The sequence below is a fragment of the Numenius arquata genome, chromosome 3 (genome assembly GCF_964106895.1).
Source record: "Numenius arquata chromosome 3, bNumArq3.hap1.1, whole genome shotgun sequence".
Taxonomy (NCBI): domain Eukaryota; kingdom Metazoa; phylum Chordata; class Aves; order Charadriiformes; family Scolopacidae; genus Numenius; species Numenius arquata.
In genome coordinates, this window is record NC_133578.1 from 17,894,353 (window position 1) to 17,910,015 (window position 15,663).

The following is a 15,663-nucleotide window of genomic DNA, read 5'->3' on the forward strand; positions in this document are numbered from 1 at the left end:
GAGGGGAGGCGCCGCCTCCCCTCACGGCGGCCCGGCCCGGGGGCGGCGAAGCGAGAGGTAGGAAGGTGGAGGGGGGGTGTCCGAGCTCCTGTACCTGCGTCCCGGTGCGTCCCCGGTGCGTCCCCGGTGCCGCTGAGGCCTGGACAGGGGGAGGGGGAAGGGGAAAGGGGGGGGCGGCGGCGGCGGCGGCAGATGGCGGGAACCGGCCAGCAGCGGCAAACGCCGCACGCACGCACGCACGCTGACGTCAGCGCGGCGGTGCGCATGCGGCTTAGCCCCCGCCCCGCCTGCGCGCATGCGCCATGCTCCCCGCTCGTCGCTCCTCCCGCCCTCCGCTCTCCCAGCAGCCATAGCGCGCGGGGTGAGGGGTCAGGGCGGGCTCTAGGTTGATGGCGGCGGCCTTCTGAGGGGGGCCCGGCACTGAGCACCGTTCCCACCATGCACAGCTTGGCCACGGCTGCGGTGAGGCGCGGTTCCGTGCCTTGGTGGGGTGTGGGTGGGGTTGGAGACGGGACCCCGGGTGGTGCGGGGAGCGGGGCCGTGGGGGGTTGCGGCCTCCTTCTTTTCAGCGCCTCAGTGGTGAGGCGCCTTTGGTCGCGGGTAGGCCTCCTTGCTCCGACTGCTCCCTCAGGGACTTCTCAGCACTTCCCCGAGGCGGCCGTGCCTCGCTCTGCTGCTCGTGGGGACGGGTTGGTTCGCCTAGGGTCTAGGAGGGCTTCCCCGCTGCTTGCCCGGGCTGTGTGCTTCCTGCCTGGTGTGTTATCACATAGGGTTTTTCTCTCCTCTTGCCTGCCGCCCTCCCTCCCTGCTCCTGGACATCTCTTGCGCACACAACCACCTACTCTGTCCTCTGGGGAGCTCTTTTACTTCTGGTTTTGACTGCAGAGGGAAAGAAGAGGTAGCAAAAAGTTCCTCAGGGCTGCAGGCAAGTGGGAGGAAAGGAGGAGACTGCCTCTTGCATTTCCCCCTGTACCTTGCAGTGCCGTCTGTAGTACATGCTTGCCCTCCTCCCCTTCAGAAAGCTGCCGTGGTGGGATGGGATGCTGCCTGATGTTCAGGCTGGTGGGAGTGGAACAGTACCTTAGCCTGGTTGGGTTCAAAAATGGGAGCCGAGTTTGAATGTGTGTGGTTATTGCATCTTATCTGCCATCTGAGTGGGTTTGTGTTTTGTTTTTCACTTCTCTAAATGCATGTTCACTGTGTTTGTAAGACCTAGAGCTGATTGAGTCTCCGGTGTGTATTTGGTTTGGGAGGTGTATTTGCAAGACCAGCAGATAAAGCTATTTTCAAATGAACTTAGCTCAAGGTTCTGCTTGGACTAACAAGAGTGAGTAAAGTACTTATGAACAGGAGTTGAGAGAACTTTTTAAGTCTTTCTACTTTGTTTAAGTGCTTGTGACTTTAAATTGGTTCTTGGAGTGCTGATAAATACTTCTGATTTAAAGTAAGACTTTCTGGAGCATGGAAGGGTGTGCAAGATCATAGAGAACTCTCTTGATCAGCACTTACATTTTTATAGCAGTGTAATTCCTAAGTGCTTGTCGAAATGTGTGAGGACTGTTGTATCTCCCATAATCCTCTATCTGTGTTCTAGTCACCTCTCTATAAAAAGATATTTTTTTTAAAGACAATTTTAACAAATTTATCAGTTTCAGGAATAGAAAACAACTTTATTTTGGGATTAATTTGAATGTATAGTTAATTTATACATAATTCATGCCACCTGGTAGTTCTGTATTGAAGTGTTTCCTACCACAGTCAGTTAGTTTGCTTAGGCTAAAGGTGACAGGGAAGGGTGTTTGGCTCCCCAGTTGTGCTTGGGAGCTCCGGTAAATAATATTACTTCTTGGTAGGGTCATTAATTGGTTGAGGAATCCCTTTGGGGGTGTTGTGAATGTTGTCGTGGTAAAGCTGTGGTAGGCCAGAGCACTGGTGTCTATACAGTTGTTGTGGTTTAACCCCAGCCAGCAGCCAAGGCCACGCAGCTGCTTGCTCACTCCCACCATCGGGATGGGGAAGAGAATGAGAAGACTAAAAGTGAGAAAACTTATGGGTTGAGATAAAGACAGTAGAACAAAAGCCGCTCACACAAGCAAAGCAAAACAAGGAATTCATTCACTGCTTCCCATCGTCAGGCAGATGTTCAGCCATCCCCAGGAAGCAGGGCTCCATCACACGTCATGGTTACTTGAGAAGTCAAATGCCATCACTTCAAATGTCCCCCCCCTTCCTTCTTCTTCCCTCAGCTTTATATACTGAGCATGATGTCATATGGCATGGAATTTCCCTTTGGTCAGTTGGGGTCAGCTTTCCCGGCTGTGTCCCCTTCCAGCTTCTTGTGCACCCCCAGCCGACTTGCTGGTGGGGTGGTGTGAGGAGCAGAAAAGGCCTTGACTGCTTAGCAACAATCAAAACCATCAGTGCGCTATCAACATTGCTTGCATCCCAAATCCAAAACATAGCAATGTACCAGCTGCTAGTAAGAAAGTTAACTCTATCCCAACTGAAACCATGACAACAGTGATGCTGGTGGCAGAGCTGACACTTCTATTTCAGACCTGAAGACGGCATAATATGCTAGAGGCTCGAGAACAGGCTAAAACCAATAAATGTTAACTGTAACTAGCAGTAAGGCATTCAAAGCCCAACTCAAACCAGCTAATTCACTGCTATTGAAGCTCAGAGTTAACTTTGAGTTGGTGATCTATCAAAATAATTTAAAAAGCACAGGTATCCAGTTAGTCGATGTTCTACTTTAGTTGATCGGTGCTTTTATCCATATGCCTAGCAGCAGCTAGGCAGCTGCTCAATTAGGAAGAGAAAGCTATACCTAAATCCAGTTCATTAGAGATGTAATCGGGCATGGATGTTTGAGGTGATGCCGTTTCTCTTGAGGGAGGTGTTACAAGGTCTTTCATGATGCAGAGTTGGCTGGTTTGTGCTGTGTTGAGAACTTTTGCTTTCCCTACGTGCAAAAAAAAAGTCTGCCTGGCAGGAATCTGTCTCAGAGCTTGCAGGATTTATGTGTAGCCCTCAGGATTCCCCAGAGTTTTAGGTTTTAGAGGGAGAAGGGGGAACAACAATAAAGTAGGAAATTATGAAAAAATATCTTTCAATTTAAACTTAAATGAGAGGAGCAACTGTAGAGCCTGTGAAAAGCAGTTGGTTCTGCCTAAGACAGGTATTGGACATCATAAACTTAATTGTGTGGAAAATCTACTTAGTGTTCTCTAGGGACCACAAACACATGATTGTGCTTTTAAAGGGTCGATGTATTTAAGCTTACAGGAACTGAAACTTCCAGTGAGTCTAGAAAAATAGATGGAAGCTTTAGATAACACAATTACAACAACATTATTGCTACACTGCTTGTCACTCTACCATCCCAAATGAAAACAAATGACACGTGTTCATTGTGTCTCTCTTTTGCAGTTCCAGTGTTGGAGTTGCCATTGGAATTGCACTCCCAGCTGTAAGAGCACAATAAATTTGTCAGGATTACTAATTTAGTGTGAAGTTCTGGGGAAAAAAAAAAAACTAAAATTGAGTAGACAGGAGGAAAAAAAAGAGGATAGGAGGAAAGATAAAAAGCTAAAAAGGTATTTGAGCCCTAAGAGTATAGGCATTGAGAACGGCACATTGGGTTATATATAGACATTTAAGTTATTTATGATGGAAATGGCTAGGGGAGAGAGAAATCCCACAGCTGGGGAAAAATCTCTTTAGACATGACTATGGATATAATAAGTGGATGAATGAAGGAGGGAAACTTTTGCAGAAATAGAGACAGAAAGCTCTGGAGTTGTCTACCAAAGCTTAAGAAGTCTCCCTTCATCCCTCCTGCAGTTCTGCGAGCCTGCCTCTGGCATATGGTTTCAGGTTTGGTTCCAGCCACTTTCAATTCCTGAACTCCTTTGTGTTCTCTTCAGTGCCTCGGTGATGAGCTGCTTAGTAGTAATGTTGCTGTCAGTGTGGTACAGGTAGCACTCGCATCTGCTGTGGTAAGCGCATGAAGAATTTTGGTCTGTGTTTAAAAAAAAAAAAAGGGAAATAAATATGCTCCGTTCCCAGCTGTGATTGCCGTACAAGTGGGGATGCTGAGCTGGTTGTGTGCAGGCTAGCTCAGGAGCAGCAGCTTACCAACAGGGCTGTGCTTTACTTGAGTAGTAAAGACTGTGGCAGAATGTTTGGATAGGTTCTGAACTGGTTTTTGGAAGTTTTCACACAGGAGGTTTTAATGTTGATGTTCGTCTTCCTCAACAATTTTGTATCTGAATCACCAAACTGCCTGCTTAGGAAGCCTGCTGAGCATTTGTTTCCACCTTGAGTGCTGCTTGTGCCAGCAGAGGCGTGAGACAAACTTTAATTGAAAGACTTGTGCCTTGACCTCTCCACAGAAACTATGCTACAATTCCACAGTCCCTGTTTCTCTTCCTTTCCTCCCCAGCCTTCCCTCATTTTTTTGGCTTGAAAACTTGTTGGCCTTGATGCTGTTCTTTCCCTGATGTTCCAAGAAAGGCAGAAGAGAAATCAGGCATTTCTCCTGAGTAACAGAAAATGTGCCTTGACTGTGAATACAGATCTGCCTCTCTCTGGGTTTATTTTGAACAGGATTTTTTGCACAAAATCAGTCTTGAAAAATTCCCTTTTAGCTCCATGCTTGTAAACAAGATACATGGGATAAATATGAGACCTCTCTAACAGCAGGTGTCACTGGCTGTGCACGATGTCATGCTGATGTTGGAGTAGTGAGAATTTTTCTAGTATTTGTATGAATATTTTTCTCATGTACGTTGGGTGAATCCCATTGGCAGGTTCCAATGTTATGGACATTTTTGTAGAGGTAGTGTCTGCCTTACTTTGAATTTGTGGAAGCTTGCACTTGAAGCATGACATGAATGTGTGCTAAATGCAGGTGGGGCAAATTATGGCTGGCTAAAGTATGTGTGACCTCCCTGGGAGACAGGCAGCAGCATGGCTCTCTGACATTGCTGAATGAAGTTACAAGGTACTACTTGACAGGCAGATTATGAGAGACTGTCCTAATTAGTCAGAACAGAAAGTAAAACCTTTGTGTTTCAAACAGGTGAAATAGACTAATCTAAGGGAGGGATCCATATCCAGAGCATCTTAATGCAGCTTTAGTTCCTCCCTCCCCCAGTCAGGAGTTTCTTGAGCACTTTTTTGCTTATCTGCCAGATTGTGGAAAGGGTTTGGGTGAGATTTGAATAAAACGTTTGGACTGAAGTTTTCTTGTCTCCCTCCTAGCCTGTGCCAACAGCGCTGGCTCAGGTTGACCGTGAAAAGATTTACCAGTGGATCAATGAGTTGTCCAGCCCTGAGACGCGGGAGAATGCGCTGCTGGAGCTGAGCAAGAAGCGTGAGTCTGTGCCTGACCTTGCCCCGATGTTGTGGCACTCATTTGGCACAATCGCAGCGCTCCTTCAGGTGGGTAGGACTGGCGGCATCTTTATTCTGAGGTGCAGCACCAGCACATTGCAGAGTTTGTCCGTCTGTGGGGCAGATCTGGGGAGGCATTGGTGGAGTCCCTTATTACCATTTGTGGGAGTATGATGTATATTGGATCATGTGGTGAGGGTAGCAGATGTGGGAAGCCCATTTGCCATTAATCATCACTAGCAAGGTGATGTGTGTAGAGACTGTAAGATTTCTAATTAGCTTGCATCGTTGGAAGGGTAACAGGCAAGTTCTTGGGTGTATGAGCTTCCTGTGGATCACATTCTGCTTATTTTCATACAATGTCATAGCAGAGCCACAACAGCCTTACTTCTAAGATCTCTAAGGTTTGATTTGTTTTGCACAAGCTTGAGCACTTTCTGGTCAGAAGGTTGCCCTTGCAGGGAGCCTGCTGGAAGGGCAGCAGGGGAATGGAACGCTGCTCACTGCTTCAGAGATCCTTGCCAGGGAATGTACCTGCTTTTCATGTTAAACAGAGCAGGAAACTACTCTACAGCTGATGACTGGCTATCTCTCAGTGGCAAATCTAGTGATTTCCTTTGAAGAAGGAAAGAAGAGTGCAAGATTGGCAATATCAAAATGTTCTCGGAGTGGCCCTGAGACAAGTGAAGAAAATTAGAAGGGAGCTATAGTTGTAAGCAGGCAGATTTCTGAATTGGATTTCTTGCCCTCAGCTGCTTCCCTTACATTGAGTTAGAAGAGTACCCGCAGCTACGTTATGAGTAGAGTGGGTGTGCTTTGCCTCTAGGCACAGGAACTACACTCCTCTTCAATCTGGAAGTTCAAAACAAAGCAGTTCCTATACTAGTAAAGAGCCAGGAAATCAAATGCTTTTTTACTGAAATTAAGGTTAGAAGGCATTATTGTGACTCCTTTTCAAATGGACTCTGACCCAGCTCTGCCCTTGCCTGGGAAGTGTGGTAGCTGCCATGTAATTTCAAAGTGATGCTTGGTGAAAGCACACTGTCATCTTCTGTCATCATAGTTCCTTGTTGGGCAAGTGCTTTGGTGCAGCTTTCTGGTGTTTTTCCTCCTCTAACTTTTCTTCATGTGCTAATTTTTAGGAAATTGTAAATATTTATCCATCAATCAACCCTCCGACTTTGACAGCCCATCAGTCCAACAGAGTATGCAATGCTTTAGCTCTATTGCAGTGTGTTGCATCGCATCCTGAAACGAGGTAAGCATTTCCAAGTGCATGAGTTTTCTAAGGTGTTGATTTTGGCAGCTCAGCCTGTCCATTTGACTCCAGAAGCACGTAAGCTCCTCTCTTCTTTTGTACCAAGAGAAGTGGAACAGAGAGTAGAGCTGGACTATAGGCAGCTGCCTGCTGCTTTCACAGATTATCAGGATGACAGCTTTATGGTGATCCTAAATGCATTGCATTCCCTGGATCATCCTGAGATCCTGCAAATTCCTAAAACATTGGGTTGTGGCAGCTCCTGGGAGCTTAGCCAGAGATAAGGGTGCCTTTGTGCTGAGCTGTGTTCAGGATCCTTGTTTTAATGAGCTTACAGTTATTTAGACCAGCTGTCCAAAGAGTGGAATGAGCAGGACTGTCCTTCCCAGAGATGGTGTGTGGCAAGGGAGCAGTAGCAGAGCCATGTCTGGAGTCCTCAGCCAGTGCCTGACTCAGGTTTTCTCAGTCTGTGTCCAGCCCATGTCAGCAGGGGAAAAGCTGATGTTAGTTCAGCCAAAATCAGTAGCTAAATCTCAGAAGAAAACTACCCGGAGATCCATGATCTCATGCTTCTGTTCCTGCTGAGACGAAAGTGCTGCATAGCTGAAGTTGTTTTTCAGCTGCTGCAAAATAGTGTTAAACAGCAACCCTCCAGGAGGTGACATCCAAAGAAATAGAGTAATTTTACACCACACACCTTTACTTTTAAAGTTTGAAAACTGAAAACGGAGGAAGAATGTTGAATGATTGTGCAAGAGAGCTTCCCTCTGCTGGCAAAGCAGTCTCCAGGCTTCTCCCTGCAGTCTGTATTTTCATGTCAGAAGGCAGTGTGAGGACTCCTGGGGAAAAGGTGGCTGTGTACATTTAAACCGTGCCTAAGGATGCCTAGGGATCAGCCAGTCTGGATTTCTGTCACGCAGAGACTTTGCACATGCTGTTGTGGCTGACTGTCCCTGCCCATGGGAGCCTGCAAGGTGAAATGCAGCAGTGAATGTGCAAAGCAGAGGGTCTTGGTAATGGGAAGAGATAATAAAAACAACAGGATGTGCTCTGTTCCTGGTCAGCTGGAAGCAGTGATGCAGGTAACTGACAGTTTAGGTGTTAGGTTCTGTGCTGCACCCAGAGCAGAATTTACTTCATACCTCTCCATCAGAGAACGAACTGTTAGCTGCTTTTGAGGAGCAGCAGCAATAGTGTCTGTCGGGAGAAATTTAATGCTCTGCACGGTAATGCTGAATTGTGTGCTCACTTTGTGTTCCTTGTCTCTCACATTGGGTGTTCTCCTTTTCCTACAGGTCAGCTTTTCTGGCAGCTCATATCCCTCTCTTCCTGTATCCCTTCTTGCACACAGTTAGCAAGACACGTCCATTTGAGTACCTGCGGCTCACAAGCCTCGGAGTGATCGGTAAGTGGCTAAACTAACGCTGGAGCACTCGTTTCTTATCAAGTTGGATGCAGTTCACGCTGTGGGTATAGAGACCTGCTCAAGCAAAATGACAGGTCTCTTTTTACTGGGATCTTCTGAACCCTGTAGTATTAACAGGAGGAGCTGCTCCTTTTCCATCAGTTGTGGAGGCAGGTTCCTCTTAGTGTGTAGGAACTGGGCTTTTCACTAATAACAAAACACTGACGTCTGGGTGCATTGCCAAAAATGTTTCCTGTGACTACAAGTACCTGCAGACTTGTTGAGCCTTCCCTCTCAGCCCAGCCAGCTAGACACTGGGATGGGCGGGTGCAGACTGGGCTGTCTTTGGGCTTTTGTCATTGATTGATTTGGGTGTATTTTCCCTGTCTTCCCCTTATACTGGTTGTTTTTTATTCTTTCTGCCCAAAACACTTCTCTCTCAATGCGTTAAAGAAGGTCTTAAAATGCATTTCTTATTCCTGGAGGTTGCTGTGGGTGACATGATCCTCTTGTGTTCTTTTTATCACTGGGGAAAAGCCAAGAATGCATCCCCTTTCTGAAAAACAACCCCCAAACTCAGCTTCATTACTTTTATGCTGCCAAAATGATTGCTTCTCCAGCCACGGGCTGCAGCATATTTAGGATGACAGTTGCTCTGCCAGCCGTTCAGACTTAATGATTACCAGGGAGGACACAGCATAGGCCCTCTTTGAATGGTGAGATTTTTTGAAAACAATTTATTGTTTATTGATTTTGGTCTTTGTTTTTCCTTCAAGGGGCCTTGGTGAAAACTGATGAGCAAGAAGTGATAAATTTCTTATTGACAACAGAAATCATCCCCCTGTGCTTACGCATTATGGAGTCTGGCAGTGAACTCTCCAAAACGGTACCTACTCATTTTGTCTTAATTAAGACTTGTTATTTATCTCTGACTGACCAGGCAGCCAGTAGCCTGCAGAGTTGGCTTGTGTTCTGTTGTAAATGCTGGGGAAACTCTAGGTGGAGTTTTTACCTCCTCAAAAAACAAACAAACCAAACCTGCCAAACTAAGCTGGAGTTCCTGAGCCTGGTAGTTTTGCTGGGAGAGATCTTGCTGCTTTCAGCACCCATTCCCTCCTCTGCAGAGTAACTCTCAGGGCTGAGCTGAATCAACTTTCCTTGGTCTGAGAGAACAGATGCTGTAGCTACGCAGTGCAGAGGTTGGGCAGCAGCTGTTAGTGGTAGTTATGGGATTGTTCACCGCACTGGACCAGTTTGTTGTCTCCTCTGATCACAGGCCACTTTCCCCTGAGCTTCTTCCAGAAAGTCACGTATCTCGTGATGTAATGCTTAAGATGAAAACCAGAATCAGCTTTCCATCTAGATGGCAGGGCCAAGGGACAGATCCTTCTCCTGCTTCTTGCTCCTTGACTAGAGTAGTGTGCCCGTAATCCTGAGTCTGTCCTGAGCAGTCTGGCAGTAATTGCTGTCTTATGCAACCTGCATCCAGTCATCTTGTACACACTGCTTTGTGTCCGTCTCTTTAGCCAGAGATGCCAAGCATTGTGTAGTGTCCTGCATTTTCTTTTGGCTTTAAACTTTCACTGAGTAGAGCATTTGCTGCCTGCTGAAAGGCCTTTCAGCTCTGGGAGCGCCTTGAAAAGAACACAAAACAAAGGCTGTCCCTTTTCAGCTTAGATAAGTTGTTTATATGCTTTCTTTTCTGCTTTCTCCCCATTCTAGGTTGCTACCTTTATTCTTCAGAAAATCCTCCTGGATGACACAGGGCTGGCATATATCTGTCAGACTTATGAGCGGTTTTCCCATGTTGCCATGATACTGGTAAGATTGTTTCCTCTCTTTAAAAAAAGACAAAACTATGCTCTAGCAGCCACTTTTTTAAGCAGCTACTTCCCTGCTTTCTGGCTGGAGCAAAGGATGAGAGAGGCAAATCGTTCTTGGGCTTACTGCTTGTGACACTGTAGTTCTCTGCTCCCGCTTGTTTCTTTTGTATATCTCTGGTTTGCATGTCAAGAGAACACATATTAGTTGTAATGTACTAAGTCCCCAAGATAAAGTGGGTAAACATCTCCAGAGAAGAAAAAGAGTTTTCAGTGTTGTTGATTTGATGTGAATTGACTTAATTTTATGTAAGAACGATCACACGGCTCAGACCATGGATCCATTTCCCATCTCTGTCTCCCACAGCAGGTTGAAAGAGCAGCAGGTTGAGCGAAGGAGTAAGAGCAGGGCAAGCGTTTGTGATACTTGCCCTTGTAACAGTCTCACAGCTGCCAGATGTTTTCAGCTTTGGATTTCTGGGGCCAGTTGAGGATTTTCTGTACAGTAACCCCCAGTGTTTGTCTTGTTTTCATGTGTTCAAAGGGAGGACTTTTTGCATCCGCAGTGTCCTTTACCAAGGAGTTTCATGGGTTTTCTGCTCTCTGCCTGCAAGGCCAACCTCCTTTTTTTTCCTCTTTGAACCTGGCTCCTACTAGCTGCTGCTTATGACTCTTAATTCTTGTGTTGGAACACAGAGAGAGCAGACAATTTTTGTCCATTCCCTGTCCCCTGTGAAGGAGAAGTTTGAGTGCTCACAATTTGTTCGTCCCAGGAGTAATAGTCCCAACGTGCGCTTTATTATCTTTGAGCTCACTGAGGGGAATTCATATCTGCCCTGGAATAGCTATGTCTTCCTTTTGTGTCTGGTGGTTGCTTGTTTGCTTTTTAAAGAGCAGTATCGGGAGAAGAAAATGCAGCATTAAGTTAAGCGCTTTGCAATGCTGCTTCTGGGCCTAAATGTTGATGCTTTCATTGGGAATAATTATTTGTCTGTCTGTTTTCCCAAACGTAAAGAAAATGTTACCTCCTAATTCACCCACAAACAGCAAAATATGAATGATTATGAGCTGATGTCCATAATATCCAATGTGACATGATTTTTGCATTCAAGAAAAGGATCGGCTTTGATGAAAGTACATCTGGTTTGGGGGCAAATGAAGGACGCAATTAGAAACCCTGGGGTAGGGGAAGGGAGGGGAGGGGAGACGAGACCAAGGAAGAATCTGTGGCTGGGAAGGGTACAAACATGGAAGGATGTGGGCCCGTAAAGCTGTGTTAGCACAGGAGAAATCTTAGCTGTGGTGTAATTCCACCAGTGGGCGAAGCGCTGAGACTATTAATATTCCATAATACTACGGAGAAAGATGAACATGTTCATAGACATTTCTGTTCTGTTTCAAAAATTTGGGATAGTGTACTCCTGTCTCTTAAAGGCGATGATTTACTTCCTTGTCTGCTGATAATGGAGTAAGATGTTATGCAAGTATTAGATGCTTTTAAAAGAGCAAGTTAGTAATTCCCATCTAGGAGCTGTCTGAGGAGCTCTCTGGCTTGTTGTTCTGTATTTCGAAGAAGAATTTGTTTCCTGGAGAATTGCTGAGAACAGGAAGCTTGCACAAGGGCAGTTGAGGAGACCCTGCTGATTGCTGACTGCCTGAATACCGAAATACAGGTGAATTTGGCTAATGAAGAAAATGATTAGTTCTAGCCAATACAGTTTTACAGGGGAAAAAAGTCCAATTTGTTGGGCAGATCAGATTGACTCCTAAACATGAGGAAGCAGACTGTTAAAGTCCTTCAAAGCAGGCGTGTGAAGGCGTCCACGCTGTTCGCTAGGCTGGATGCATTCAAAGGTGCAACCATGTGCAAAGTCTTAACATAGTGTGAGGAAGGGAGGCTGGGCCAGGGGGATCTGCTCTGGTCTCCCTTCCCAGTAACGGCTTAATGAGGGATGTAGCACAAAAAGAAAATACAGCTCTTGGGTGTGTGATAAGACCAGATGTGGATCTTGCTATACACGTGGTGTGGGTGAGCCCAGTCCTTCGGCCTGTCTTCCCAGGCTATAGTTAACGTTTTAAAAGGGCATTGAAATGAAGGCAGTGCAGATGAGAACAGGGAGTGTTGCAGAGCTTTGGAACACACCTCACGGGGTGACTCAGCCAGAGCTCATCAAAGCGTTTGGGATACGTTTGTCTTCCTCCACAAGGAGGAAACCCCAGGTTCTCTTTAATCTAGCGGAGTTGGACCACTAAGCAGTCCTGGGGAGGTAAAAACCAAATAGAGATGAGACAAGCTTTTCCCGAGCTGCTGGGAGAATCCTCTCCAAGTCATGGCTAGCTGCTCTTCTCAAAGGCATCTTGGCAAGCAGACTGCCGGGCTCCGTGCAGGAGTATCTAAATGAAAGGTAACGGCCTGTGATGCATGGGAAGCCAGGGTGACTGATTTAATGGTCTTTCCCAGTGTTTGCTGATTGTGAAGCTGTTCTTACAAAGACTTTAACTGGTGGCACTGGCCTCTGTCAAACAGGGTAAAATGGTCCTGCAGCTCTCCAAGGAGCCATCGGCACGGCTGCTGAAACATGTCGTCCGTTGCTACCTTCGCCTTTCTGATAACCCCAGGTAAGCATTTTAGGAGTCTGGGCAGGGACTTCTCCCGCTGCCTTGGAAGTGTAGTTCTCCACAGTGCCTGCCCTGGGGGAGGGTCAAGGTTTCTTGTCTGTCCTTCTGTCAGCCTTAGCTCAGTGTGGAAAATGGGTGGGTTTTTTGATTTGTTGGGTTTTTTTTATTGCTAGTCCCAGGAGCTTTTATGGTACCTGGGAGAAACAGTGACGGTTTGGGGCTTGTGCAGATTCCAGCTGTTTAGGTTACGACAGCCTGAACTCAAATGTAGCTTGGACTAGGTATGAGGGAGGGACCGAGGTGTGGAAGGTACGCTGTGCTCTCCCTCTTCTGCATCATGCGGGCTGTTGGCAGTAGAAGTCAATAGGTGCAATTCAGCTTGAAATCAGTTTGTATTCCCTCGGCTGATCAGCAGCTCTGCCCAGAGCCGCTGGGTACATATTCGTTGTCTCAGCCTCTCCTGGCGTTGCCTTGCTCTTGACTGACGGTTGTCAGGGCACAGGACTTGGCTCGGTGGGGTCCAGCGTGAGGGATGGGAGCTGGGCTGGCTGGCCAAGCGCCGTGTGCTGCTGCTGCTTTCCTTGGCTGGCCCTCCCAGGGAGACCCCCAAGCAAAAGGAGCATCATGTCCCCATGTGGTTTGCTCCCCTCTTGCCCCTGTGAGTTTATTTGTTGGGCCCCGTTTCTTGTCTCTTGATGTAGGGCACGTGAAGCTCTCAGGCAGTGCCTTCCCGACCAACTGAAGGACACCACCTTCGCTCAGGTCCTGAAGGATGACACGACCACAAAGCGCTGGCTGGCTCAGCTTGTCAAGAACCTGCAAGAGGGTCAAGTCACTGACCCACGGGGCATCCCTCTTCCTCCGCAATGACTGCTGGGGGAGGTGGGGGACCGGGGAAGAAACAGCTCAGGTTTACAGAGAACCAGGAACAGGTGACCTCTTCCGTAACAAACTGGGCACGCCAGCTGGCTGCCGGCCTGTCGGACCATCCCACCCAGCCAAAGGGCTGCTCTGTAGCAATGCAGCATGCCTCCGGGGATCGCAACACCAGCAAATGCTGATACCGCAGCTTCAAAAAGAAAATCAATAAAAACAATCTGTAAAGATCCTTGTCTCTCCAGGAGGCTTGGCTGGCATCTCTGCCCGCACCCCCAGGCAGATGGGTGCCCTTCCAGCTAGCTCAGCCTCCACCCAAGCGGTATGTGACACGGGGTGTGCACACCATGTCCCTCCAGTTCCTTGTCACTTCTTGTTTACACGTCTGTTTAGGTGAGTGAGCTGAATAAAAGCTGATCCAGTTGTTTCATGCCCTCTTAAGACTGCTACTCAGCCGCAGGTAGCCCGGGGACAGCTTTCTTCCCTGCCAGCACATCCTTGCTCCTGGCTCTGCATCTGGCTGGCGCGGCAAGCTTCTCTCTTCCTTTCCTTTGACGTGGAGGCAGCAGCTGGAGCCGGGCCACCGCGGTGCTCACCCCAAGAGGAGGGGTGGATTACTTGCTGTGAACCCAAGCGTCATAAGCTTGCTTCCCAGGGCTCTGGGGGAGGAGAAGACAGCAGGACTGTGGCTCTGGTGCTGTAAATAGTGCACTCCTGCAGCTAGCCAGCGGCCGGGGGCTGATGTGTGCTGGCCTCCCATCTCGCCCAGCTCTTGCCCAGCAGCAGGGCTGCTGCCTGGCTTGTCAAACAGAGCCCAGCGTTAGGGGAGCCTGGTCAGCAGGCCACCGACCGATCATCCCCTGCCACAGGACAGCTGGGAGCAACATCCTGCGGGATCCAGGTATGCCGGCTTCTCTGCCCGCTGCTGCCTGCCAGGCGTCTCTCGGTCCTGGTCCCCCCTCCCTTTTTCCCCCTCCTCCAGCTCATCCCTGCCAGCCAGCTGCATCCATTTCAGCTTTCAAACCTGCCTTGGCGTCTGCCTCGTCCCCGCCGCAATTAAACTGGACCAGCAGCCGCTTACCTGCCTTCCCTGCGCCCAGGGGTCAGCGTGGCTGCAGCAGGCTCTCGGAAGCAGCCGAGGAGCTGCCGGGCTCTGCCGCAGCAGTGCCTGCTCTGCCTGCGCTCGGCTGCAGGCAAGCCTGGGCAGCTACTCGATTTCTCCCCCCCCCCCCCCCCCTCCTCGAGTAGCCCATTTTTGCTGATCATCTGCGGTGTCGTGCCAACAGTGTCTTAAATCCCATCGTTTCCCTTCCCTCCTCCCCTCGCAGCCTTGCGTAACGAGGCCAGAGCATGACCTCTTCCTTACCCCCCGGGGTCCCATTTTATAACCATCACCTTTTTTTTTTTTTTTTTTTTTTTTTTTTCCCCTCCCCTTCCCTCCACCCTGACCTTGACAGGGTGTGAAAATGCTTCTGGTTTCGTTTGTGTGGTTTTGTTTTTGGTTTGGTTTTTTTTTTTTTTTCTTTTTGTAAGTTCAGATTAATAAATAATAAAACCCCAGCCAGCACAGATTGCTCCTGGTCTGGTCTCTTGGGGAGGGCAAGCAGTGGAGGGGGGCGGGAGGAGGGGGATTTATTGCAGGTGGGAGGAAGGGAGGCTGTGCCAGCTTGGGGATGTGAGCTGGGGGCACCGCTTGGCCGTTCCCTGTGGGAGCTGGCTGCATCCCTACCCCACCTCATCTCTCCTGGAGCAGGTAAGGGGGTTTTGGGGTGGAGATGCTGCTCCCTCTTGCTTTACAGGAAGGCAGTCAGTGATCTTCCCTGGCGGGCTCCGGATGGAAGCCGGGGAAGATTGCTGGCTGCCTTCCTGCAGCATCTTCGCAAGCGGTGTCACCCTTGCCCAGGGTCTAGGTCTGTTAGAACATCATTAGATGTTAGAACATGTCTGTTAGAACATTAGTTTGGTCCCTGCCCTGGCACCCAAGGGTGGCCCAGCTTGGATCTCCATGGTGTATTTCCCCCAGGATGCTCGAGCCCTGCCCTCCTCTTCGGGTCCTGCATCCCTCCCGACCCCTGGGAGTTCCTGTGGACCACCGTGCGCTGGGAAGGGGACAGGGATACACCGGGGACCCTCTGATGGGTGCGGGGAGGGGCACGTTGTGCCAGGGGGTGGAAATGGGGGGACGCTCCAGGGTGCTCCCACCCCTGCCAGCCCCGCCACCGCCTTCCCCCCCCCGCTCCTTCCTCCCCGTCCCTCGGGAGCGGCGTGACCTTAATCCGAGGCGA

General features: G+C 48.7%; 1 protein-coding gene across 2 annotated transcripts; it reads left to right on the forward strand.

The window, feature by feature from the left end:
* The first annotated feature begins 349 nt into the window (after positions 1-349).
* CNOT9 (CCR4-NOT transcription complex subunit 9) lies at positions 350-13,807 on the forward strand. Of its 2 annotated transcripts, none has more exons than XM_074145461.1 (8): positions 350-462; positions 5,269-5,448; positions 6,543-6,658; positions 7,954-8,063; positions 8,840-8,949; positions 9,786-9,884; positions 12,411-12,502; positions 13,204-13,807. In XM_074145461.1, the coding sequence occupies exons 1-8, from the start codon at positions 439-441 to the stop codon at positions 13,370-13,372; spliced, it is 900 nt and encodes a 299-aa protein (XP_074001562.1). In that variant the 5' UTR covers positions 350-438; the 3' UTR covers positions 13,373-13,807. The 2 variants fall into 2 exon arrangements, with proteins under 2 accessions (XP_074001562.1, XP_074001561.1); XM_074145460.1 differs by having other exon boundaries at positions 439-462; positions 12,411-12,501; positions 13,197-13,372.
* Positions 13,808-15,663: the final 1,856 nt, after the last annotated feature.

Excerpts from the sequence above, each read along its gene's own strand:
- CNOT9 (XM_074145460.1), top strand. The coding sequence starts at position 439 with ATGCACAGCTTGGCCACGGCTGCG. Across the intron at positions 5,449-6,542 it reads CAATCGCAGCGCTCCTTCAG|GAAATTGTAAATATTTATCC; the intron begins GTGGGTAGGACT and ends GCTAATTTTTAG. Across the intron at positions 8,064-8,839 it reads CACAAGCCTCGGAGTGATCG|GGGCCTTGGTGAAAACTGAT; the intron begins GTAAGTGGCTAA and ends TTTTCCTTCAAG.